Source organism: Mus caroli, unplaced genomic scaffold, assembly GCF_978045245.1.
Source record: "Mus caroli unplaced genomic scaffold, Mus_caroli_1 scaffold_6, whole genome shotgun sequence".
NCBI classification, from domain to species: domain Eukaryota; kingdom Metazoa; phylum Chordata; class Mammalia; order Rodentia; family Muridae; genus Mus; species Mus caroli.
The window spans coordinates 90,470,841-90,495,818 of NW_028227261.1; the positions used below are offsets into that span (position 1 = coordinate 90,470,841).

At 41.2% G+C, this 24,978-nt stretch overlaps 1 protein-coding gene across 2 annotated transcripts in view; it reads right to left on the minus strand.

Moving 5' to 3' along the window:
* Nucleotides 1-24,978, minus strand: part of Pappa (pappalysin 1) — a 242,584-nt gene that overhangs the window by 87,179 nt on the left and 130,427 nt on the right. For both annotated transcript variants that reach the window (XM_021160402.2, XM_085839245.1), the window contains one exon: nucleotides 4,060-4,253. In XM_021160402.2, coding sequence (XP_021016061.1) covers nucleotides 4,060-4,253 — 194 coding nt within the window. The remainder of the gene's footprint in view (nucleotides 1-4,059; nucleotides 4,254-24,978) is intronic.

A 24,978-nucleotide genomic window follows, 5' to 3' on the forward strand; every position in this document is an offset into this window, starting at 1 on the left:
CCCTAGCCTAGAAATGGTCAGGGTAAGTTTGACCCTAAAAAGCTTAACCTAATAAACAGGTTGGTTGACTGATGGTCTACAATCCCTATGAGAACACTGAGGATTCTAGCTCCTCTTAGCATCTCCATCTCTTCTTTAATCCATGGTAAAGAGGGGCTGCCTGTTTACACAGGAGGAAATAGTCTTAGGGAGAAGCTCTGGAGATGAGGGCAGAAGGGAGACATCTTGACTTTGTGTTTTGGCAGTCTTTGGTGTAAACTATTGGAGAAATGTGAGGCATGGAAGCAAAGTATGAACCAGACAAGATCTTTGCAAGCACTTAAAGCAAACCAAACTGAACCATTTCTGAGGTTCCCAGAAGAGAGATAACTGGATTCTCTTTCTTCATTTCCATTTTTGTTCACTTACAGGAACTTCTTGATTCCAGCTGGGTCAAGAAGGTGCATAGCCCAAATATCCAAGGAATGTCTCTCATTATAGGATATTCAGCCCAATTTGCACAACCAGGAAGCTTTGATATGTCTGATAACATTTGGATACAAGACTCAGCAGTCATGGGTAGCTTTACTGTAACCAAATTTGGGAAAGTTGTTGAAGGAGAATGAGGGAGAGAGACTGGAAATCATTAGAAGTGGCAGGGTTATGCAAAATCAAAGCTCAAGTTTAGACTGGCATTCTAAGCTCACTTAACACAAAGTGTGTCCATCATTCTCACTAGTCACAAGTGCCTGAAGCCTTATTATAATGCAGCTATAATTTGGAGAGAGTTCTCACACTTTTTTTTAAACACTGCTGAGGTTAGAGATGGGGTCTTAAACCTCTGTGGGTTAAATCATAGACAAAGAGATAGGTACATAGTTCCAGCAAACAGCTGAGTTTTTACCATTTTTATATTACTACAGAAAGGCTTGAAGAGAATGAAGTAAACTGGATTGTAAAGGAGATATAGGAATGGCTGGACAGTTTCATAATTCCTCAGGCCAAGCTTGCCCTGGTAAAGACCAAAAGATTGCAGAAGAGAGTCAGTGTGTGGCAGAGAGTGGGGGAAGCCTCAGTTCCAGAGACGGTGACTCTGTGTAGGGGAGACCCTAACACATGCCATCAAAAACTCTGCATGTTTTCCTGGAATCCAGTAACTCCAAAATTTGGATGTGTCCACATATTTCTAGGCTCCCATTGCCATCTTATAAGATCTAACTCTAAGACAAGAGTAAGACAAGATTCTTCACATGACTGGGGAGACTACAGCCCTTCCTGCAGGGCTCCAAGATAGACAATAGAGTGTTTACCCTGAAGAAGGCAATCGGCTGTGTGTGTGTGTGTGTGTGTGTGTGTGTGTGTGTGTGTGTGTATGGTGTTGAGCATGGTGGGTAGTGAAATTCAGAAGTGCCTGGTTCCTTTCATTCTGTTCTCCTATATTTGATTCTGATAGTGTCTGGAATGAGCTCCTATGGGCCTATTCATATATGCACATGTGGGTGGAGGATAAAGGGAAAGAAGAAGGAGGTGATAGGAGAAAAGAAGAAGAGGAAGCAAATGAAGAGAGGGGAGAGAAAGAGAAGTTGGAGAAGGAACAAGTTGAGGGAAGGTGAGGGACCCAGGATACCCCTTCCAATCTTATTCTTCAATTCTACTTTCTAGAACCTTCTAGCTCCTCTGTGCTCACCGACAACATCTTCACTAGAGGCCCTGACAGGGTGAAAATTAACCACTGGGCTTCTCTCACCACTGTTCAAGGCAATGATGGACACAGTCCTATCTCCTTCTCCCCTGGTGTCAGAAGGGGGCAATACTTTCACTTCAGGAATAATGCCTGCCCCGAAGGAAGCCGACTTTGTGTTGTACTGTCGCACATGGATGTACCTGTGTGCATGATCACATATGCATATGTGCAGTAGGCACATTTGCTTTCAAGTAGAGGAAATGGGACACTATTGTTCTGTGCCCGCCCCCTAGGCCTTTGTTTTCCTGGTTCTGAACCCAGCCTGCACAAACTGACCCCATAGACTATGGTGAGCTGATCTCATAATGGCAACTTTAGTTACAGTTAATTCTCCTTGTAACAAAGATTATACCCAAGCTCAGAGTAATGGAATCTAGTTGATTTCATTAAAATAAATTTGGTAACAATGGATAATTCTGTAAGATGATTTTGTTTCCTCCCCTCCTCTTTATAGATTGAAGAGCTAGTATTTATAATGATTTTTTAAATTGGATTTTTGTTTAAGAAGAATAAATCAGCCATAATTCCTGGCAGACTTCTCCCTACAAGATTGGATTAATTGTCCCATGAAAGGTTTGGGTTTTTTTTTTTTTTTTGCGGGGGGGGGGGGTGTTTGTTGCTTGTTTTTTTCAAAATAAGGAGACTGGGAAAATTTTTGATCACATTATTAGCAATAATCTGGGCAATTTTTAAGCACAGTTGCTCCCATTATTCCTGTGTATGAAAGGTTTCTAAAGCGTTAATAATTATTTCATTTGAATGTTGTTTTTTAAGCATCTCTAGGAATGGGGTATTAGGTGATTTTTGGAACTCCTGCATGTTTGATGTGGTGGAGAAACAATGGCTGGACATCTCTTGTTGTCATTTGTAGGCAGGTGTGTGTATGTGTGCATAAGCACATGCATATTTACAGTAGAAACAAAGCCTGGCAGTCTTGGCACCCAGTGTTCTCTAGATGCTGTTCTTTGAGGAGGAGAAAAGATGAATGACACCACAGTCTACTTTCAAACCCCCAGTAACCCACTGTGGGAAGTAATAAGGTACACAGATAAAATTTCTGAAGTTCTCTATGAAGCTATGACCATGCAGGTGAGCCCAAACAGTGCTGATGTAGCACGGAAACAAGAGGAATGCTGACCCATTCATGGCCAGACAGACACTGCATAGGAGAGGCACCTGGGGATCCTGGGTAACTCACACTTTCCATTTTCCTAAGAACGTACACTCATAGATGCAAATGAGTAAATACAAATTTGAATAATGTGAACATAGGTAGGAGAGATGAAGAGATGATCAAATAGAAATGAAGCTGAGGATATGAGAGGTGCGACTTTACAGCACATTCAATAACTCTCAGTGGACCCTAGCTCAAAGTCCCAATTCCCATTCATCAAAATGCCAGCTGGACTCCAACACACTTGAAATAAAGAAGCAGTATCAGAAGGATGACTGAGAATCACAGCTCATCTGCAGGGCCGAAAGGAAGACTAGGTTCAAAAATGGCCACCTTGCAGGGCAGTCAGAAGCACTGAGCTATGTCTCTGGGAAATGTGAGTCTCAGAAGAAGGCAGGTGTTTTTCTGCATAATTAATAATTAATAATTAATAATTAATAATTGCAAAGGGGGCTCTGGGAAGCACAGATATCTTAGGATCACATAAGCTCTGTCCCCAAAACTCTCCCTCCCTCAACGAGGCTATGAGTACCCTGTGGGAGAACTGTGTCATATGAATAGTGCATTAGGGGACCATGAACTTAGTCACAGCTTCTTAGAAGAGGCAACATCCCTGAAGAACATCAAGCTAAACTCCTATTTTAAATACTGGAATGAGAGCCAGGAAGAAAAAATGGAACCCAGAATGGTGGAAAGACTTTACAGCAAGTTTTTGGTAGAACTGCTATTAATTCAGTAACCAGACAACTTGAGGGTCACTGCCCCTCCCCCCAAAATCAACCACCCAAAACCCCACAAAACAAAAGCAAGCAAGCAAGCAAACAAAACAAAACAAAATACCCTAAGTTTTTCCAAATAAATTTTTTCTTAACCCCACTGAATTCCAATGGTATATTCAAATTCGAGTTCTTTCCCATATTCGAATCATCAAGAAGCCCATAGGAGAATAGTCATCATTCCCATGACTTTTGCACTTCCCCCACTTCATCACAATATGCCTTATCCTTAACCAGTGAGAGTAAAGAGGTGCTATATGACAGTTGGCTAAAGTTTCTCTCAGGTAGAGATGTTCTGTGACACTGTGCTTGAAGTGGGCACCTTGAGAGCCATAACAGGGATATAGGGAACCAGCAACAGGAGCCCTGCAAGGCTAGGAACTTACCTGAGATGCCGCTGGCTGCCCAATGACAACCCAACCTGGGCACTGCTGGTCTTGATGAGATACTGAAGCATTGGATGCCCACTGATCCAGGAAACCCTGGGGCGTGTAGACACCACAGTCTTTAATGCTTGTTTTTTGTTCAAACTCTTCACACATCCCATCCCCATCATGGAAATAGCACCGGCTGGGTTCATCTGTGGGAAATGGACATAGGAAGGGAGTCAATAATTAAAGAATTCTTCTCTGGCATTAACTCTCAGCAGCAGCTGTGGAATAGACCATACAGACCAGAAAATTCTTTGAACCTGTGATCTTTAGTTACATTGGGATACTCTTCAGCCTTAATGGGAAAAGAATCTAAGAAGTCTTGTCATGCGCAATGACTTATTTGAAATTGGTAGGTGTGATACTCAATAAATGAAGCACAGGGCTGCATGACTCCTTTTACAGACAGACAGACAGACAGGCAGGCAGGCAGGCAGACAGACAGACAGACACACACACACAGAGAAATTGAGAGCAGAAAGTACAACACTACAGCACTTGGTGGTGCTGGGGGTGGAAACTGTGTGCAATGTCCATGGGTTCTATGTAAGGTGAGAATGTTCTAGAAATTTCTCTCAGGTTTGTGCTTATGGATGACACATCTGACTGCACACCTAGAGTATGCTGGGAAAGCAGAACTCATCTGTGTGGGTCTGTTGCCCTACCTGCAACCAAATTCATACATTTCCACTCCTCTTGAGTGAGGCTCAATCACAATGTGATGACGGAAGCATTTTATTTACAACTGAAATATTCTAGATACAGAAACTGAGATGCCGCATGTCTTTAATAGGTGCCCAAGTCACACAATTTTTAAGTGCCAGTTCACTTTGCAAGTCCTAAGCATGTTTCCTAACACCATAGGATTTTAAGCTTGCAACCTGGGTTTATTTAACTCCAAGGAAGATTTCAGTTTTGCATAAAGAACAAACCAACTTTATTCTCAGCTCAGCAACTAAACTGTGTTTTATTAAATAGTCTCTTTTCTTCTCTGGAATCAGTCATTGGAGCAAAACAGATAGCAATAGACTATGGAGACTCAAAGCACCCAGTCTAATGCCCCTGCAGTCTTAGATGATAGTCTTCAGTGTCTCATGGAGATGCCAAGTGATCAAGCACCAGCCTTTTTTGAAATCCTTGTTTTGATTTGTTGCTTTGTTTATGGGTGTCATTAAAAACTGTGGCTGGTTGCACCAATGCTCTTTTGGCTGTAAGGACAAGCATCAGAGTAATCATGAAGAGGATCCCATCAAAGAAGAACTGACCTATGTATTCAATAGAGAGCAATTCAGGGAGAGGCAAAGTGGATCTCCCTAAAAGATCATCCTGTCATTTTTTAAAACTAGTGTCCATTCTGCTCTACCACTCTCTAGTGCTGTGAGGCACAACTAAGCAGCCCCTCCGTACAAGGTGCCTATTTTATTAACATCTCTGGATTCCTGTGAATTTATGGTTTGATCTAGGTCATCCATCTAATATTGACTGGTGCAGAACTCTGGAGAAGGTACTAAATTTCAAGTAAAAAGTATTGGTTTCTTCTCTGTCCCTTGCACCGCTTATAACTATAAAAGATAGTTTTGCCTCTTAATCCTGTCCCCCCTCCTCTAATGTGATTCTAATTGTCTCAGTAAGGACAATATCCCCACTGGAAAGGAACATAAATATGCCTTATACATCCTAAAATACTCATGACAAGAAAATATGCAATTCTTCTAAAGGGTCAATTCCTTTCTAAGTGGCTGAATTTAAACCAGCTTGTGAAATCAATACTTACTTGAAGTACTTTCAAATATTCTACCTTCTAGAGAAAAGCTAGGGTCATGAGGGAAAAGGACTTGAATTTTTATGTTGTTATCTGTAAAGGGAGTTATTGAATTCAGGAGCAGCAGAATGTTGAGCCTTTTCCAAGTTCCAAAATTCTTTGTTTATTCCTACAAACAGTCTACGTAGTAAAATACTATCAAATGTGCCAGAGTAAGTCAATTCATTATAATTCAATTATTGCATGATGGGTGTAAGCCAGCAGAGAGCTCCAGTGACCAGTATGTCAGATACTTTCAACATGGAAAGAAGGCAAGGTCAGCACTTACCACAGTCTCACAGTCACCGGGGACGGTAGCCAATTCAGATACAATAAAACTTTAAGTCCAACCAAAGGGTAATCTGCCCTAAATCGAAGTCCAGTAAAGGGAACTGCAGGAAGTTATACAGTCCAGTTCTCGGCCATAGAGACAGCTGCTCTGAGGGTGAGAACTGGAACCCTTATGCCTAGCCTCTGTCTCTTTATGCTTCGCAGAGAGTTGTTTCTATTCATTATTTAGAGAATGATAAAACATGATCTCCTAAGGATAAGATTGTGAGGTTGGTTAACTTTGGTACCAACTTACTCTTCTTACAATGTGCAGGGAGATGGGGAGAAATTATGTTAAGATTATGTAATACCTACCTTCTAAGATAATTTAATTCATTTCCCAAGGCAAAGGGCACGCTCAGAGTAGCAAGAAATTGGATAAAAGTATGTTCTTTTTAAGGTTTACTTCTTTATGTTTAGATTTAGGTTGCAATAAATCTGTTTGATTTGAACTAGAATTTGAGAGTGGAAGGAGGTATAGACAGACAGGAGCAGGAGAAGAGTTACATAGCTAAACAGTAAGTCAATAGATAGGCCCCAAACCTCAAATGACAGAGAGGAGCTATCATTTGAAAGAAGACAGGTTCAGACTGGAAAGATGGGTGAGTAGGAAAAGCTACTTGACACCAAGCCTGATAACCTGAATTCAATACTTGAGACGCATGTGGTGGAAGGAGAGAACTCACTTCTCCAAGCTGCACCAAACTTCTGAAACATATGCAAGCTGGCACCCCTTTTTATTACTTTAAATAAATAAATAAATAAATAAATAAATGCAATGTAATAGTTTTAAAGAGAAAGGAAGAGGATTGGAGAGAATAGAAAGGGGAGCAAAAATGAATGAATGGAGAGAGGGAAGGAGTGAGAAGGAAAGAGAGAGAGAGAGAGAGAGAATATGAGTATGTCTCGTTTCCTCTCCAACATTATGCTGACAAAGCTATTGTTAGTCTCTTTTAAAAATAACATCCTTGGACTCTGCAATTCCGTTTCTCTTGCTACTAGTGTCCTAGGGGAGCCCCTTCACTCCATCTGCCAGTGTTTTGTCTGGGGAATTCTCTCTCTTTTCCTCACTCCCTCTGCCTCAAGCACCAAAGAGAACAGGGTAAGGAATGGAATACAAATGTACGGCCAGGAAAAACAAAGACAGCAGCAACAGAACAATAAAACAAATGGAGCTTTTTGTTTCCATTACGTCCATTTACTTAGGGTTCCTTGAGGGCTTTACATTGGGTGGTGAGCAAGTGATTGTGCAGAATTTGAAGTCTACAGCAAGACCAAATGATCACTCTGCCATCCTACCTCCGGTGTAGTAGCCTGATGAGATTTATAATGGAATATATTCCACTTTAAGCAGAAAGGGATATTGTGAATGTAGAGAGGAAAAGGGAGGAGAGAGAGAAAAGGTAGAGAGAGAGAGAGAGAGAGAGAGAGAGAGAGAGAGAGAGAGAGAGAGAGAAGAGGGCAGAATGGGGGGAGGAGTACTAGAAACACTGGGAGACTTTTGACAAGTATTTGTTGAATGAATGAATGAATGAATGAATGAATGAATGACTAAACTAGAGAATGCCTGTAGTGCTTTGGAAAATCCTTTGGATTTGTCTCAGGGGGCTAGAGAGATGGCTCAGCAGTTAAGGGCACCAACTGGTCTTCCAGAAGTCCTGAGTTCAATTCCCAGCAACCACATGGTGGCTCACAACCATCTATAATGGGGTCTAATGCCCTCTTCTGGTGTGTCTGAAGAGAGCAATGGTGGTGTACTCATGCATAGAATACATAAAACTTTTTTTAAAAAAAAATAAAAGGTTTTGTCTCAGGCTAAGGAGAAAGAACTGAGGCACAATAAAGGACTGGCTTACAGTGAATCTTATACTAGACAGACTGATCTCTCTCTCCTTTAGCCATCTTCTCCTACCAAAGAGGAATTCACCATCTCATATTCATTCTTATAGATTAAATGGTACATTTAGAAATCTGTCTACCCAGAAAGAATACTTGATGGGAACTGAGAAGGTCAACCTTTCTCAACTGAGTTTTTAGACGGTGAAAACTTTCTATTTAATTTGGAGGAAATGAGCTTAGTTTCAAGAGTGTGAGGCCTTCTGTGTGTGGACAGGCAACTTGTCAGCTCTGCATAGTCTTCATGTCATGTTCTCATCTGTACAGAATGTTAGAATGAAATACTCTGCCCCTGCATCTCGAAAGCACATGATAAACCCTCTTCTTGAGATAAGTAGGAATTGTTAAACCTACTACAGCGTTGAAGACCAAGTGACAGATTTTTCACTAAAATCTAGGCAAAGAGTAAAGTATATGTATTGTGAAGAGTTCTTCCTTTTAAAATCAGAACCCTGGATTCAAACTATCTAATGAGCTGACTCAGATTAGTGATTAATGTTATACATTTCAACTTTCTATATCTTAGGGGCTTAAGGGCTTGGACCAGGTATTCCTAAGTGATAGAGTCACTAAAATATTAAAAGCTATGACTGTGGAAAAGGGACTAGGCTGAAGAGGATATAAGGGGGATGAGAAGGGAGAGTTAACATCTCAATGAAGCTTTAAAAGGATTTCTTTCTCTGTTTTTGTTTATGTGTATATACCTAGGTGAGTTTATATGCATCAAGGGCATGAAGGTGCCTGTGAAGGTCAGGGACTAGGGTCTCCTCTCAAACTGGATGTCTGAGCCATTCTGAATCACCTAACATGGATTATGGAAACCCCAATCCTCTGCAAGAGCTCTTAAGTGCTAAGTTATTTCTCCAGCTCCACAAAGCACTGTTTTTGTATGAAGGAGGAGGAAGGGTTTATATGGCTTATATTTCCAGGTCCCAGTGTACCATTGAGAAATACCAGAGTAGGAACTCAAGTCAGGAAACTAGAGCTAGGACCTGAACTAGAGACCATAGAGGAATGCTGCTTACTGGCTTGTTTCTTGGCTCATGCTTAGGTCACTTTCGTGCTACAGCCCAGCTCCACATGTCCAAGGATGGTATTCTCCACAGTGGGATGAACCTTCCTACATCAACACGTAATTAAGAAAATTTGCCCATAGAGACACCCACAGGCCAATATGATAGAGGCAAGTCCTTAACAGAGATTCCTCTCCTCCCACATGTGTCTAGGTTTTGTCAAACTGGCAAAACCTACGATACTTGGTTATAGAGTAATACACTTTCTACAACAAAACAAACAAACAAATAAAAACCCAGTATGAGTACCAAATCTGATTTCAAGTTATTTTAACAAATTATTCTATATAAAGAATTTAATGAAAAATTTAAAGGAAGGTCTAGACCAAGCTCTGGCATACATAATTGCAACAGGGCCACTTTGTAACTAGTTAGTAACATGGTTCTTTGTGATCTCCCATATGTTGGAAACATTGTTTTATTTTCTGCCTTTTTGGCAATTTAGAAAAGAAATAGAGAATCTGGATAGAAAAGGCAACACATATTGTACTGAAATTTAATAAAGAGATTTGGCAGTCTTCTGAATTAGAATTGAAGGTGTGTTGACATCACCTTGAATTTAGTGTATTTCTTTAAATGGGCTGAAAAAATTGTAGCAAAGATAGAGATCTAAACAAATGACTACACATCTAACAGACCCCAATAGTCCAAGCCCAAAATAATTTTCTATCTATCTCTCTTTGGAGCTCCAGTTACATTTCATGATACCAAAGAGTGAGGACAATTCATACCATATGAATTATTAGTGACAACAAAATAGATGTGAATACAAGAACAAATGATGCCTGAGACACCAAGACCTCTATAATCAGCAACAGGAAATAGAAAAATGAAAATTGGCTTAGATAATCTAAATAAATATGTGGGGGGGCCCTAAACATTGATATGCAGAAAGTATGCAAAAATGGCCCAAAGGGGGTAACAAAAGATTGAATACTATAAATAGATTTTCAATGGTTTGGATGTGATCTTATCACCACATAAAGAAAAAAGAAAAGGGAGGGGAAGGGGTAAAGGAGAGAGGAAGAAAGATAGAAAGGAAGAAGACTGCAAATGAAGGAGAGAGGAAGAAGGATGGAGGTAGGGAGGGAGAAAGGGAGGTAAGGAGGGAGAGAATGAGGGAAGAAGGGAGGGAAGGGTGAGAGGGAAGAAAGGAAGGAAGGAGGGAAGGAGGGAGGGAGAGAGAGGGGGAAGGAGGGAGGGAAGACAAGAAGAAGGGGGAGGACTCATCTATTCTGAAAGCTTTTCTCTTTTCTTCGCTTCAGTTTTCCCTTCTGCCTAGTAAACACGTTAGATCAAATAGTTTTATAATCTTCAAATATTTTACTCAAATTAATTTGGTTCTTGATTCTTTTAACCCTCAAATCCTCAAGCCAGTATATATATTTTTTTCAGTCTGAAATGGGCAACTGGAAATAAAAATGTTCAAAATCCGTATACAGTGAACTTTTTTGAAAGATGTAGAAGAGGACTTTAATGAAAATCACATGAAATCGGGCACCGAAAATCAAAATTCAAACTTTAAGCCTGTCCTAAATTATTCTTGGCTATCTAATAACCTATATCACCCCACATGACTCTCTCTCCTTTTGCTTTGCTATTTATTCTTTAAAGCAACTTTACTTTTCTTATCTATTTTGGAAAGTGACTATAAAGATGATACAATAGTAGTATAGAAAATACTTAAAGTGTCGACATTTTCAAATAATGTTTTTACTTTGTCAAATGTCACCTCCCAAATCACCAAACTGGCTTCCCATTTTCTTGGTCATGTCTTACCATGACCATTTGCCTGCTCAATAAAGGATTATCTAAACAGGTTCCCAAAATACAATTCTAATTTTTGCACTGGCTTCTCTCTACCACTGTCTACTATACTCCTCTCATGACATTAACTTGCCTCTTGAAATATTTATTTTATCCTTTAATTTTCTTTTTAAAAAAAAGAGCAGCTGTTCCATGAAAGTAGAAGAACAGGTCATTTTGTCTTTGTCACCGTAATGTTCAGTGATGTTCAGTCTATGCAGCGAAGACCATCTGCATATATATGCAGACTGAATGAATGAAGATCTGTGCTCAGAAGACCATCTGCATTTACATGCATACTGAATGAATGAAGGTCTTGCACTGCAATAATTTCACTGATTACCCACCTCGTCCACATCGTGTTCACAAACACAGCAACTGAGATTGAGAAAAACTAAGTATCTAATCTAATGTAACATAGTTAGTTGGTAAAGCATGGAGGATCCTGACTGGCTAATAAAGGACCATTATATAAATACTGACAAAATACAACAACTGATAAAATATTGGTCTATGAGAACTTTATGTATGTGAGCATAGTGAAAGACCAGGCATGCAAATAAAAATGTATGCATGCATGTGTATCTTCCTCAAGCTAGGGAAATAAGGAACCCATCATTCTGTTATAGCATACTAAACATTAGAGCCAGCAGAGGCTTTTGGATACACTTATGTTATATGTACCAATGGGGTGGACCAAGGACTGGAGGATGAGTCAGAGCACCACATGAAATCAAGGCAGTAACCATACTCTGGCAAAGTTATGACTCATTATGACTAAGGTGACTGCAGTGTGCTGGGTAGTGCTCCCATGAGTAGCTAGAGTATCAGCTCAGGGTCGCCCCATCTTGAGCCTTGATTGTTCTGGCTTGCCTCAAAGCCTATGCTCCTGCCATATGGTTCAGAAAAGTCCAAAAGAATGAGGCATTCCAGGCATAGGGTCCTCCAATTCCAACCCAGTAAGACACATTGGAGTATATAAAGATCGAAAGCCAGGAGGTAGGCAAGAATCACCACTGGGTAAGTTTGTTCTTCCTTGTATGATGAACACGATGATGTTTAGACTTAAGAATGCGATTTTATGTCAATTAGAATTGGTATGTTTTTAAAACTTGTACTGGGTTCCTGCATTTTGTTCTTAAAGAGTCTGTGCATGTGTTTCCACTCTTTCACTAAAGAAAAGGGAAGAAAGACAAGAAAGATTAGGAAGATGGGATCATTGGTCCTAAATCTAACGACTTAACTAGAACATTCAGACATAGAAATCCAAACCACTACCCTTTCTGGTCAGAAACAAAAAAGTAATCGCGACTCTTCTTACACAAAACAGCTTCCAAGAAGCCATGGTTGCTCTGATGTCAGAGCAACTGGAAGAGGGGTTTGCCCCAACAAAAGCAAGAGACTGCAGACTCTATTGCTAGCTATTGACTCCAGAACACTGGCCAGAGATGCCCCCACCGCAAGACTGGAAGACCATGTGATTCTTGGTCACAAAGAGCTGTACTATAGTCAGAGACTGGGATACAGAAGAGAAATCTTCCACTAAGCAATGCCCACTCAGGTATTAAGATATCTAACCTGAAAAGGAGGGGGGCTCAGTGGGTCTGAAAATGTAATCATCTGCCCCGAATCTCAATTCTATACATTTACTCTTTTCCGACCCACCTATGATGGGCTTTGTCTGATGTTCCAGCTAAGCAAAGTCCTATGACTTGCTTCACTTATCTCTAATTCATAGCTCAACCAGGCATACCCTCTGGAAACCCTATCTGGCATTCCTTCTCTAGAAAGACTAGCTGCCACCCCTTGTTGCATTTCTATAGCACCAACGACTTGGCCAATTAAAATCACATTTATAGTCTCTGAAGAAAGAAATTATAGAAGATCTCAGAAGATGGAAAGATCTCCCATGCTCATGGATTGGCAGGATCAACATTGTAAAAATGGCTATCTTGCCAAAAGCAATCTACAGATTCAATGCAATCCCCATCAAAATTCCAAATCAATTCTTCAACGAATTAGAAAGTGCAATCTGCAAATTCATCTGGAATAACAAAAAACCTAGGATAGCAAAAACTCTTCTCAAGGATAAAAGAACCTCTGGTGGAATCACCATGCCGGACCTAAAGCTCTACTACAGAGCAATTGTGATAAAAACTGCATGGTACTGGTATAGTGACAGACAAATAGACCAATGGAATAGAATTGAAGACCCAGAAATGAACCCACACACCTATGGTCACTTGATCTTCGACAAGGGAGCTAAAAACATCCAGTGGAAGAAAGACAGCATTTTCAACAAATGGTGCTGGCACAACTGGTTGTTAACATGTAGAAGAATGCGAATCGATCCATTCCTATCTCCTTGTACTAAGGTCAAGTCTAAGTGGATCAAGGAACTTCACATAAAACCAGAGACACTGAAACTTATAGAGGAGAAAGTGGGGAAAAGCCTTGAAGATATGGGCACAGGGGAAAAATTCTTGAATAGAACAGCAATGGCTTGTGCTGTAAGATCGAGAATTGACAAGTGGGACCTCATGAAACTGCAAAGCTTCTGCAAGGCTAAAGACACCATCAATAAGACAAAAAAACCACCAACAGATTGGGAAAGGATCTTCACCTATCCTAAATCAGATAAGGGACTAATATCCAATATATATAAAGAACTCAAGAAGGTGGACTCCAGAAAGTCAAATAACCCCATTAAAAAATGGGGCTCAGAACTGAACAAAGAATTCTCACCTGAGGAATACCGAATGGCAGAGAAGCACCTGAAAAAATGTTCAACATCCTTAATCATCAGGGAAATGCAAATCAAAACAACCCTGAGATTCCACCTCACACCAGTCAGAATGGCTAAGATCAAAAATTCAGGTGACAGCAGATGCTGGCGAGGATGTGGAGAAAGAGGAACACTCCTCCATTGTTGGTGGGATTGCAAGCTTGTACAACCACTCTGGAAATCAGTCTGGCGGTTCCTCAGAAAATTGGACATAGTACTACCGGAGGATCCAGCAATACCTCTCCTGGGCATATATCCAGAAGATGTCCCAACCGGTAAAAAGGACACATGCTCCACTATGTTCATAGCAGCCCTATTTATAATAGCCAGAAGCTGGAAAGAACCCAGATGTCCCTCAACAGAGGAATGGATACAGAAATTATGGTACATTTACCCAATGGAGTACTACTCAGCTATTAAAAAGAATGAATTTATGAAATTCCTAGCCAAATGGATGGACCTGGAGGGCATCATCTTGAGTGAAGTAACACAATCACAAAAGAACTCACACAAAATGTATTCACTGATAAGTGGATATTAGCCCAAAACTTAGGATACCCAAGATATAAGATACAATTTGCTAAACGCATGAAACTCAAGAAGAATGAAGACCAAAGTGTGGACACTGTGCCCCTTCTTAGAACTGGGAACAAAACACCCAGGGAAGGAGTTACAGAGACAAAGTTCGTAGCTGTGATGAAAGGATGGACCATTTAGAGACTGCCGTATCCAGGGATCCATCCCATAAGCAGCTTCTAAACGCTGACACCATTGCATACACTAGCAAGATTTTGCTGAAAGGACCCAAATATAGCTGTCTCTTGTGAGACGATGCCGGGGCCTAGCAAACACAGGAGTGGATGTTCACAGTCAGCTATTGGATGTATCACAGGGCTCCCAATGGAGAAGCTAGAGAGAAAGTACCCAAGGAGCTAAAGGGATCTGCAACCCTATTGTTGGAACAACATGATGTACTAACCAGAACCCTGGAGCTCTTGTCTCTAGCTGCATATGTATCGAAAGATGGCCTAGTTGGCCATCAATGGAAAGAGAGGCCCATTGGACTTGCAAACTTTATATGCCCCAATATAGGGGAATGCCAGGGCCAAAGGAATGGGAATGGGTGGGTAGGGAAGTGGGGGGCGCTATGGGGGACTTTTGGGATAGCATTGGAAATGTAATTGAGGAAAATATGTAATAAAAATATTAAAAATTAAAAAAAAACATCCATGGAATTCTTCATAGCAACAGAAAATTAATACCAAAATTCATATAAAATCACCACAGATTCAACATACCAAATATATCTTGACAAAATAGAGAACAATGCTGAGGTTTATCAATAGACAATTAAAATTTATACTTCAAACCCATTGTGAGAAAAAATAATTAATTGTATTGGCATAGAAATGAGCAAATGACTAATAGAATATATATAGATACACACAAAAAAATAAAATAAAATCACATTTATTACATTTGCGAAGTAAAGAAGGGGAAGGTTTGCCAAGTGCCAGGCTCTTAGCTAAGTGTTTCAAATACCTACAATTGCCTAATCCTCGTAGATCACTTTGTGGTAAGCGCTATCATTATCCCAATGGTACAACAAGGAAAGTAAGGTTTGAAAAAGTTCACTCATCACCTAAGCCCGCTGCAGAACCAAGTTTGATTCTAAAATCAAAACTTGCCTGTATGCTCCTTCTGTATTTTTCAACATCGTTTTGAAATGGATACTGATACAGAAGAGGTGTTTTTATGTGATAGGTGAACCCATTTTCTTTGGGGGTGTCCTGTGATTTTGCGTCTTGGGGGGCGGCAACATGTGAGGTATCTGTGGTCACCTCTTTGGAATTATCAGGAGTCTTCAATTCCAGGCCTTTTTCAAAAAGAGACTGTCGAAATAATGACTAACTTTTGCAGATGTTAGGAAAAAGACATGATAAGAAAAACTGCAAGCACCCATCACAGCAATCTAGCACTTGAAAGAAAACTGCTATAAGAGATTAGTAAACTCGGTTTCCCTGAAGGAAACACTCAGTCCTCACTACCTTGCCCTGCACATCAACTGCATAGGCTTAATGGTTTATGTTTGACTAGAAGGTTTGATTTTCTAAGAGAGAAATCTGAGGTTTTGTTAGCAAATGATCGAACATGCAGGGCCCAGCCTGCAGCCCCTCAGTCCATTAGGGAATTTACGAGGCGAGATGGGAGGGGGCCTTCAGCTCAAGCGCTGGCTTCAGACACAGTACTTACAAAGCCATCAATTTCCTTAACAAAGAGCATTGGCTTAAATGCCCCTTAAAGCGGCGCTATTTACAGAGTTACCCACTTCCTTTTGAATTCTCTGCCCAGGGGGCGGCCTGCCTGCTGTTCTTTCTAGCTACTAGTTAATTAGGTTTTCTACCCAAAAGGAAGCTAGCCTAGGACTGTGCTTGATATTCAAAAGCCGCTCAATTTGGGGTTATCAGAGAGAGTCCTAGGGAATCTAAATACCCACTCGACTCAATCCAAGTCCTCAAGTGTTTGGACTTCTGGCAGCCCAGATGTGGGGAAGGAGAGAGGCGTGTTTGCACCTGACTCCTTCTTAATAAGAAGCTAAAATAAAGGTCAGAAAAGCTTTAATGGCAGATAGTTGTAAAACCCTCAGCAGTTTCCCGAAACTGAGCATAGTGACAAGGCTGTTGGGTAGATGAGGAGGCAAAAGTAGTTCAGATCACTTTTTGTCACAACTAGGAATTGGACACATATCACTGCTCCAGGGTCACCACCACTCTGAGCCTCTTATGTGTCCCACTTAAAGACACAAGAGAAAAGTCACCATTCAGCCACAAGTTGTCAGACACTGAAGACTAGAAGATAAAGTTATACGACACCTAGATGGCTAAGAAATACAACAGTCTCCTAAGGAATATGCCCTTCCTTCCATCATTTGTTTTCTATTTACAGATACCACAGAGTATATAGTGTGTGTGTGTGTGTGTGTGTGTGTGTGTGTGTGTGTGTGTGTGTGAACTATGGCTGCATGTGTTCCCTCTGAGGTGTCTGGTGCTGCATGAGTGTAGTGAGGAGGACACCGTGCCAGGGGAAAGGAAACTGTGAGTAAATAAAAGAATGCTGGAAAGAAAGCCGAAGGTACAAAGCAAAACCAGATACTGGAACCTAACTTGCGAATGACCATGCAGGTCTTACTTGGCTCGAAGGCTATGATTAATAAGGAATTGAGATTTTCTGCTGAAACAAATGTTTACATCTTGGGTGCAAAAGCCATCACATAATAAAGACAAACTAGATTCATTCCTGATATTGACTAAATTTCTGTTTCTCAAAAATGGGGGTTTGCCCCACCTGTAACCTTAACTACCAATGGTTCTATACTGCCTGTTCCAGCAATGGCAATCGTGTCTTTGTTTCAAATGGTTGCTATGACCACCTGGGATCCTTGCCTACGGTTCAGGGGGTTGTGGTGACCATCTTGAAATGCCTTTGTTTTAAAGGGTTATCATGGTTATCTTCTTATAACCGCCTTCCTATGCTCTGTTTCTGGACCCCACCGATTGGCCTACCAAATCTCTCATTTGGAAACACCCTACAGCTGAGCTATAAAGAACCTTTATCTTGCCAATGTCCAAGGCTGACCTCTCAAACCCTGCCTTAGGTGAAGGCAGCCCATATATACACAGTTTTTTAAAGCTTGCTTTCATTAATTTGGCCATGATAATTTGTGTCCATAATCTTTCTCTTTGCATCTTTAGAATTAACATTTTCCTCAAAGGCAACGCAAAGCCACGGTGAACATGTTCCAGGGGAGAGGGACAAAAGAAGGTGTTTATTCTAGGAAACTTATTTTCTCACCCTATTGGAGGACTGATTGTGGCTGACAAAACTAAGAAACTGGGAGTCCATGGGAGCTGTCTTGCCACATTTCTGACAGACATTACAAGGAGCCTTGGGTAAAATAATGATAGTTCAGGATATAGGGAGAGATTGATGAGGGAGGAAATATTGATTTTTCAAAATGAAGTTGGATTGGTAGTTATTATAATATAGGTAAAGAGAAAGGTGGAGAAAATGTGGTTGCTTCTTGAAAGTCTTGTTTAAATGTTTTCTTAGTTTAGTGGAGCCACCAGAAGGTTTGGGGAGAAAGCGGGTAAAGTTCCACGTGTGTTGAATGTATAAGCGACTCTCAAATCCAGGCAAAGAAACTAGATCCGTGAGCCTGCAAAGGGAAAGACTCAGTGTTAGGCACTGAGTGCAGTGGTAGAGCACTTGTCTCAAATGTGCAGGACAGAGCAGGGTGTGGAATAGATACAGCTGGGCACAACGCACACCATGTGGAAACGGGTTCTGAAGGGGTGACTCTGAAGAGAGCTGAGAGTGAGAAGGGATCCCACTGTGGATGACCAGAGTGATTTTCTGGAAAAAAAAACTAGGCAAGTACAGGTAGAAAAATACTTAGTGATATTTTGTTTAATCATGATGTTGAATAGAATCTCCTTCATGACCTCCTTGTATAGTGGATGATTCACACCTTTGTTGTCTTCCAGGGACAAGGTACTCTCTACATATGAGTAAGAACATCACTATTTTAATAGCCATTATAATTAATATTTATTGATCACTTTCTGGCCCATGCAGTGGCAATAAGGTATGCAGACTTCATAGCACAAGGCTGGCATGGTGAGAATTGCTCAATACCTGAACATGGCCCACACTCATTAAGTGCATGAAAGATCAGATCTGTAGCTGAGGTAAGGACTACTGCTCTCTTTTCTAACATAGAGAAAGATGCTCATGGACATGAGACTGGAAGAAGAGAGGCTCCCATCCTTCAGGTTCAGGCAGCCAGCCACCCTGTCTCTTGGTGCACTCTCTTGGCAAAAGAGAACAGCGGCAAACGGAAAGAGAAGCTGGGGATTCAAGTAATTCGCACAGCGTTTTCCACAGTAATGAGGCTAAACCCAAGTTATGTGCGCGGTTTTGGACTGCTGAATGGAGGGATGGCTCCTGCCAGAATGTTCACATTACTGCCAATGGCAGTTGATAGTTTAATTTAAACTTATGGATAATTTGGGTCGGCTTTCTGACTGGTGTTGAAAGCTAAAATCACTCTGATTTCTCATCAGGTCAGCTTGCCAAAAGTACTTTGTTGGCCCTTGAAGAGCACCCCTCTCAGGGAGGTTGATGTCTTAAAATATTGCTCTAGCTTGTTTTGCTTCTGCATAGAAACCATAATCACTACTGGACCAGACACCTCAGATCTCTTGTGGCATCCTGCCTCAGGATCCTCTAGAACTAGTATATCTGCTGAGCTTCAGAGTTCACAGTGCAAGTCTCACTTGCCTCTGGGCCCCATTGTTCAGGAATATTTCCTAGACTCAGAGCCTTCCAAGGCCCTGTGAACTCCTCCCCATCGACCCTTACCATCACTGATGAGACCCCACAATGACGGTTCATATGAAGCATAGGAAGTGTAACATGCAGCAGGTGCTTCAGACAAACCCCTCTGTGAGATCTTCATGTTCATTTCTAGCTGCTGGGCACTGCCCGAGGACTATAGAAGGCAACAGGGAAAAAGAAGCTTGGTCTCACGACTGTAAATGTTAGGAAAGGGCATTTTATCTTTCTGTCTAGGAAGTTAAAAAAAGAAAAAATGAAAAAAAAAATGAAACCGACCTCTTTAATGATTATTATAATTTCAAATTTGTTTTATACTAATTTCTTTTAGGTCCTTAACCACTGGCAGCCTGGAGAAAGTGGGCTTTCTGTTGCCCACTTTGTTAAGTAGTTAATGGTCTGCAAATAAACACTTCAGATGATGTTTAGTAAAGAGACCCAGGGATCCTTTTGTTACCTGGAGTCTCCACTGTGTCTTGAATTATTCCCCCTTTCTCATTATCTGTTTGCTGTTAGGTCCTTCGGCTCTTGAGAGTACACATTTTATTAGATAAATCTAAAGATAAAGATGTAACATAAACTAAATAGCCCAACCTCTGGGTTCAAGAGCTATTCTTTCAAACCTAGAACACCTTAGGTGAGTGAGTGCCTTTAGGTGAATGAAAATCCTGAGTAAATTACTGGACACCTCTATGTCTTGATTTCCTTACATAGTCAACCTTTATTAATACAACTTTATAGGATCGGTGTCATTAACTATTTAATTAAATTAATTAATATAACTGCATCAAGGACCCATTCTCTGTATTAGTATAGCTATTATCAGGGAGGGTGAGAAAGACGGGTCCAACCAGAAGGCCTGACGTTTTCATGGAAGCTTCTGAGGTCTCTTAAACTTTCAGTGAAGCAGATCTGAGTGCAAATCTCAAGGACACCACTTAAGATACCGGTTCTCACCTTCCCTAACTCTGTAGACCACGGATACACACTAACGAGTTAATATTGTGCTGACCTCCAACCATAAGAGTATTTTTTGTTGCTACTTCATGTTAACTGTCATTTTGAAATTATTATAAATTGTAATGCAATTGCGATGTGTTTTCCAGTGGTCTTAGGTGATTCCTGTGATAGGGTTGGTAGTCCCTAGCCCCCATCTTCAAAGAGATCACTACTCACAGGTTGAGAACTGGCTGACTTAAGAGCACCTATGACCAGCAAATTAAATAGAAGCGTGACCTCCACAGTCTATGACCTTGTGAGAATCAGAAAAGGAGGCTCAGCTATCTTGCCTCAGGGACTGACACTTGGGAAGGTTTATTCCTCTCGAGGTCATTTCTCAACTCCACAGGTATTTACTGAATGAAGATCACTTTCCCCTGAATTGTTCATACATTTGGGAGCTTTTTGTGTCGTCTATAAAGAGGTCAGCACGTGACCTTGGCAGCCAGTGTCCCTGTGGGTCTAAAAAGAGACACCTTAGAGCAATTTGCTGGGACAGCAGTGTTAGGCCTTCCACAGGTGGGGTTGAGGACAGGTGCTGTCTGATCCTTTAACAAGAGAAGCCATATAGGCTCTAGTGGTCATTGCATCCAGACACAAAATGACACACGCTTAAGTGTATGAGAGTGGCTGGCCAGAGCTGGCAAATGGGAATAGAGAAGTGCTTCTTTGCTCAATAGTGAAGAAACAGAGGTGTGAACAAAAATGTGGGGCACCGGTGTTGGGGGGTGGAGAATCTCTTTCTCTGTCCCTCTCCCATTCTTTAAACTTCTTTCCACTGCTCTCTCCCTTATCCACCTAAACCAATTTATTGTTATTTTTATACCTACTATCTTCCCATTTAGGAGCTAGCTATGAGGAACATCTTCAGCACAGTGACAGACAGTAACTATCTGACTTTGTAGATGATCCAGAGCTTCTGTTGAATCACTATATCCCTCCTTTATAGTGACAGTATATTGACAAAGGGACCTAGATGTGTTTCAATAGAGTTTTATTTACCAAAACTGGCAATGTGGTGGGTTTGGCCACAAGCATACATTTGCTGATCTCAGTCTGTGAAAGGATGCACAAGCCTAGTGTAAGGAGGGCAGAGCATAAAGTACACATACAAGCCACCTTCTAGTTCTTTTTGGATATAAATGACCACAGTCCTCAAAGTCCTTGAAGAACCTCGGCCTTCAATGCTACACACTCAACTTTCCCTGTAATCCACCATGCTGATTCTCCTTTCTCACTTCAAAGTTCTTCTTTGCCTTGATCACTAAATCATCTGAACTTCTAACAGTCTTGACTGTCACCCTACCTTATAGCTCCTAATATGTCCACCTTCCTTTAGAACTTCCAGTCTCTACAGTGTATGATTTTAAGGAATCCTTCTTGATCTCTCCAGGTGAAAGACTCCTTGGCTTCTTTTCTCCAACCATTGAGTGACTTTGAAATCAATGTCAGGGGTATTTTCCATCTTTCCTAAGCCAACTCCCAGCCTTCCTTGCACGCTGCTGCTCCCTTGAAACAAGCACAGAGCAGGGCACACAGGAGGCACAATCAATAGGAAGAGAAGGAAGGGTGAAGCACGAGGCAGGCTTTTTGCAATGCTTTCAGCCAAGGTCTGAGTGCAAGAAAGCACTTGCCCTTTTCTTATGTATTTATTTATTCATTTATTTTACACAGCGAAGTTCACACATCACCTTGACTGTCCATCCATCATTTTATTTTAAGCACATTATCTTTTCCCAAAAAAAAGAAAGAAGGAAAGAAAGAAAGAAAGAAAGAAGGAAAGACAGAAAGAAAGAAAGAAAGAAAGAAAGAAAGAAAGAAAGAAAGAAAGAAAGAAAGGAAGGAAGGAAGAAAGAAAGAAAGAAAGAAAGAAAGAAAGAAAGAAAGAAAGAAAGAAAGAAAGAAAGAAAGAAAGAAAGAAAAAGAAAGGTAGGAAGGAAGGAAGGAAGAAAAGGAAGACACAATTACAACTCTATCCCTCACTTCCTTAAGTTTTCAATTTCCCCCAGGGCGCTCCCTTCAAGTGGAGAGCACTGGAGGGTCATGAATATTAAATATCTATTCCAACTCAACCGGGACTCCTGAGCAACAGAAGGGCGCCTCAGCCCAGTTAACAATCTTGAACCCAGTTCTAGAGATGTCTTTCCCCTTCCTGCTTACCTATGCCATAAGTGTACAGATGCACTTCGGGGCAGATTTCTGCTCACTTTCAGTTCTGTAAAGAACCCCTTGTTCTTAACTGTCCTGATTCACATGTCAGAACTCTGGCCACCCTTCAAAGGCACACATCAAAGTATGGTCTCTATTCCTTACTTTTAAGAAAGCTTCAAGTGGGTTCCCTGATCCTGACCCCTTCCTGAGAGTCAGGAAGCTGACCCAGGGATAAGGGCTAGAATTCCTCCCTGCTGGTGTCAGAGGCCTCCTGTTTCTTTTCACTCCAACTCTGCTGCTTTGTGGTGTAGCCCCCCTCCCCCTGGTTTGCAAAGGGGGTAGTGGGCCTTAGGCTGTGGCAGATAGGCAAGCATGATGCTAAGGAATACTGACTGGAGTATTTGAATGTATTCCTCAGACCTCCCGGTTGAGGACTCAGATCTTTGGTCCTGCCCACACGTCAGCCTTCCACCCCATTGCCTCCTTTTCCTGCTCTTTTTTGTACTCTGTGACCCTTTTTGACCTTTGGGGTGAAAAGAATTCCTTTCTCCTCCCCGAGTCCTTCTTTTTAAAACTGCACAGTTTTTAAAACAAAAACAACCCAGGATTTTAATCCTAGAAGTTAGACTCCAAAGGCCCTTGGGGTTCATCTAACTCATCCTCATCACTTGAGGCTGATGTGTGTGGGAAGGCCTCGTGACTTTGAAAAAGGTAGCGACCAGAGCTATTTGGTGTCAGGATCCAATGGTGGGGCTCAGAACCAGTCCTGCCACAGATTCACCATCTGCTTCTGCATTAGTCAATTCTAGGATTCAGGGGGAGGAAGAGGATGAGCCCAAGAGCTGCACTGAATTACCCTCAGTACCCTAGAGAACTATGACCTTGCAAATGGTGTATAATTCCCAGAAGGGAAAACTGAGCCTGGGTGGCAGCAGAGAGGTACCCACGGCTACCCAGATAGCAACTTTAGGCTCCAAGCTCCCCAGTGCAACCAGGATACTGAGATCCACTTGAGTGCTCTTTTCTCCCTATGTTAAATGTTAGAAAGCAATTTGGCTATTGTAATAGGGAAAAGAGAAGGCTTGAGAACCGAGGGTCCCATCACTGAGTTGTGTTTTTGTTTTGCTTGCTTTTGTTTTTGTTTCTTCGTAGTTGTGAATATGGCATGACAAAGGCACAAGCAAGGTGTGTGTGTGTGTGTTTACTTTCTGTCCTTCTAGGACTCAATGGTAACAAACAGAAAGACTAGATAATACTCTCCTGCTCATTCAAGACTTTATCCAGGTGTGGGACACAATCTTTGTTAATTGAACTCTCTTCTCTGACCTACCTGGTGAGATGACTTTAGACAATTTGCTCAAGCCCATCTCAGTGCCTCTATTTTCTGGTCAGCAAGATGTGTAAGGCTACTCTGGAAGGATGAATGATGCGTGACATTTCAGAATGTTTCTTAGCATAATATTGGTGGAATCAGGCATCTAACAAATGGAGCCCTGCCTAATGAGCCTACCTACCTGGTGCAAATTCCACTTCTCCTAATCTAGTATGACCTTGGGCAATGCCCATGATAGTTCAGATTTACAATTTTATCCTTTATCAAACTGGGTGATGACTTTAGTAATGTTTTAGAGTTGCTGGGAGTGCTGGTAAAACTTTTTAATGAATCATGCTAGTAAAAAATGAAAGAAAACAATGTATACTTCTTTAAAACTACTAAGTGTCACTATTTTAACACTGATCATAAATGAGCCCTTTTCCATTTGTATTGCTTTCAAGGGATCAACTCATGGTAAACTACCTGGCTCAGATCAGAAACTGTATTGGCTTGTCACAACTCTAAGTAGTAACAAAGATAACTAATATATTTTGCGAATGAAAACTGAGGCACAGGTTTATATAGCTTCTGCATCAGATTTTCAGCCAGATGCCCTGTTGGTAACTACGATGCCATCTGATGCTCTGTTTGTGCTGTGCACATCCTGACTCTATCACCATCGTTGCCACCCCCATCATGGCCATCCCCATCTCTTCCTCCTTTTTTTTTAAACTTTATTTTTATTTTCTGTATAAAGTCCCATCTTTAAGTCAAGGAAAGCATTCTTTCCAAAAAGCCTTGGAAGGGAAAGTTACAATATATATAGAGATTTTTTTTTTTTTGCTTGTTTTAACAGAGGGAACTGTAAATGAATTTAGGCAATGAGGAATGTTTGATTTTGTTTCTTAAATTATTTTTTCCTAAGATGAGAGGTGGATTCTTCCATTACGGTTACACAGAAAGTACTGTTAAAAAGAAAAATAATAATAAATGCAGCTCCCAGCAGAGCCCCTGTCTCCCTCCTCTCCAGCCTAAAATACTGTTTTCTTTTTTAGTCATTGTTGTTCTAAACTCTCCTAGGCATATCCACTGAGAAGACACAACGATTCATCTTCTTGTTTTCCTTTCTCGCCTTGCTTCAGTCAGGGCCAGGATGGTCTGACAGAGGGGCCATAGGCTAGGTGACCCCCTGCCCTCCCAGCAACTAGTGGCCAGGCAGATTGATCTTCAGCCCCTTACTGTGTATCTACCACACAGAGAGGGAGGGCACTGGGCTTTAGGGAGTGCTAATTGAGTTACTGGCCCTGGCTCTAACACTAGGGTG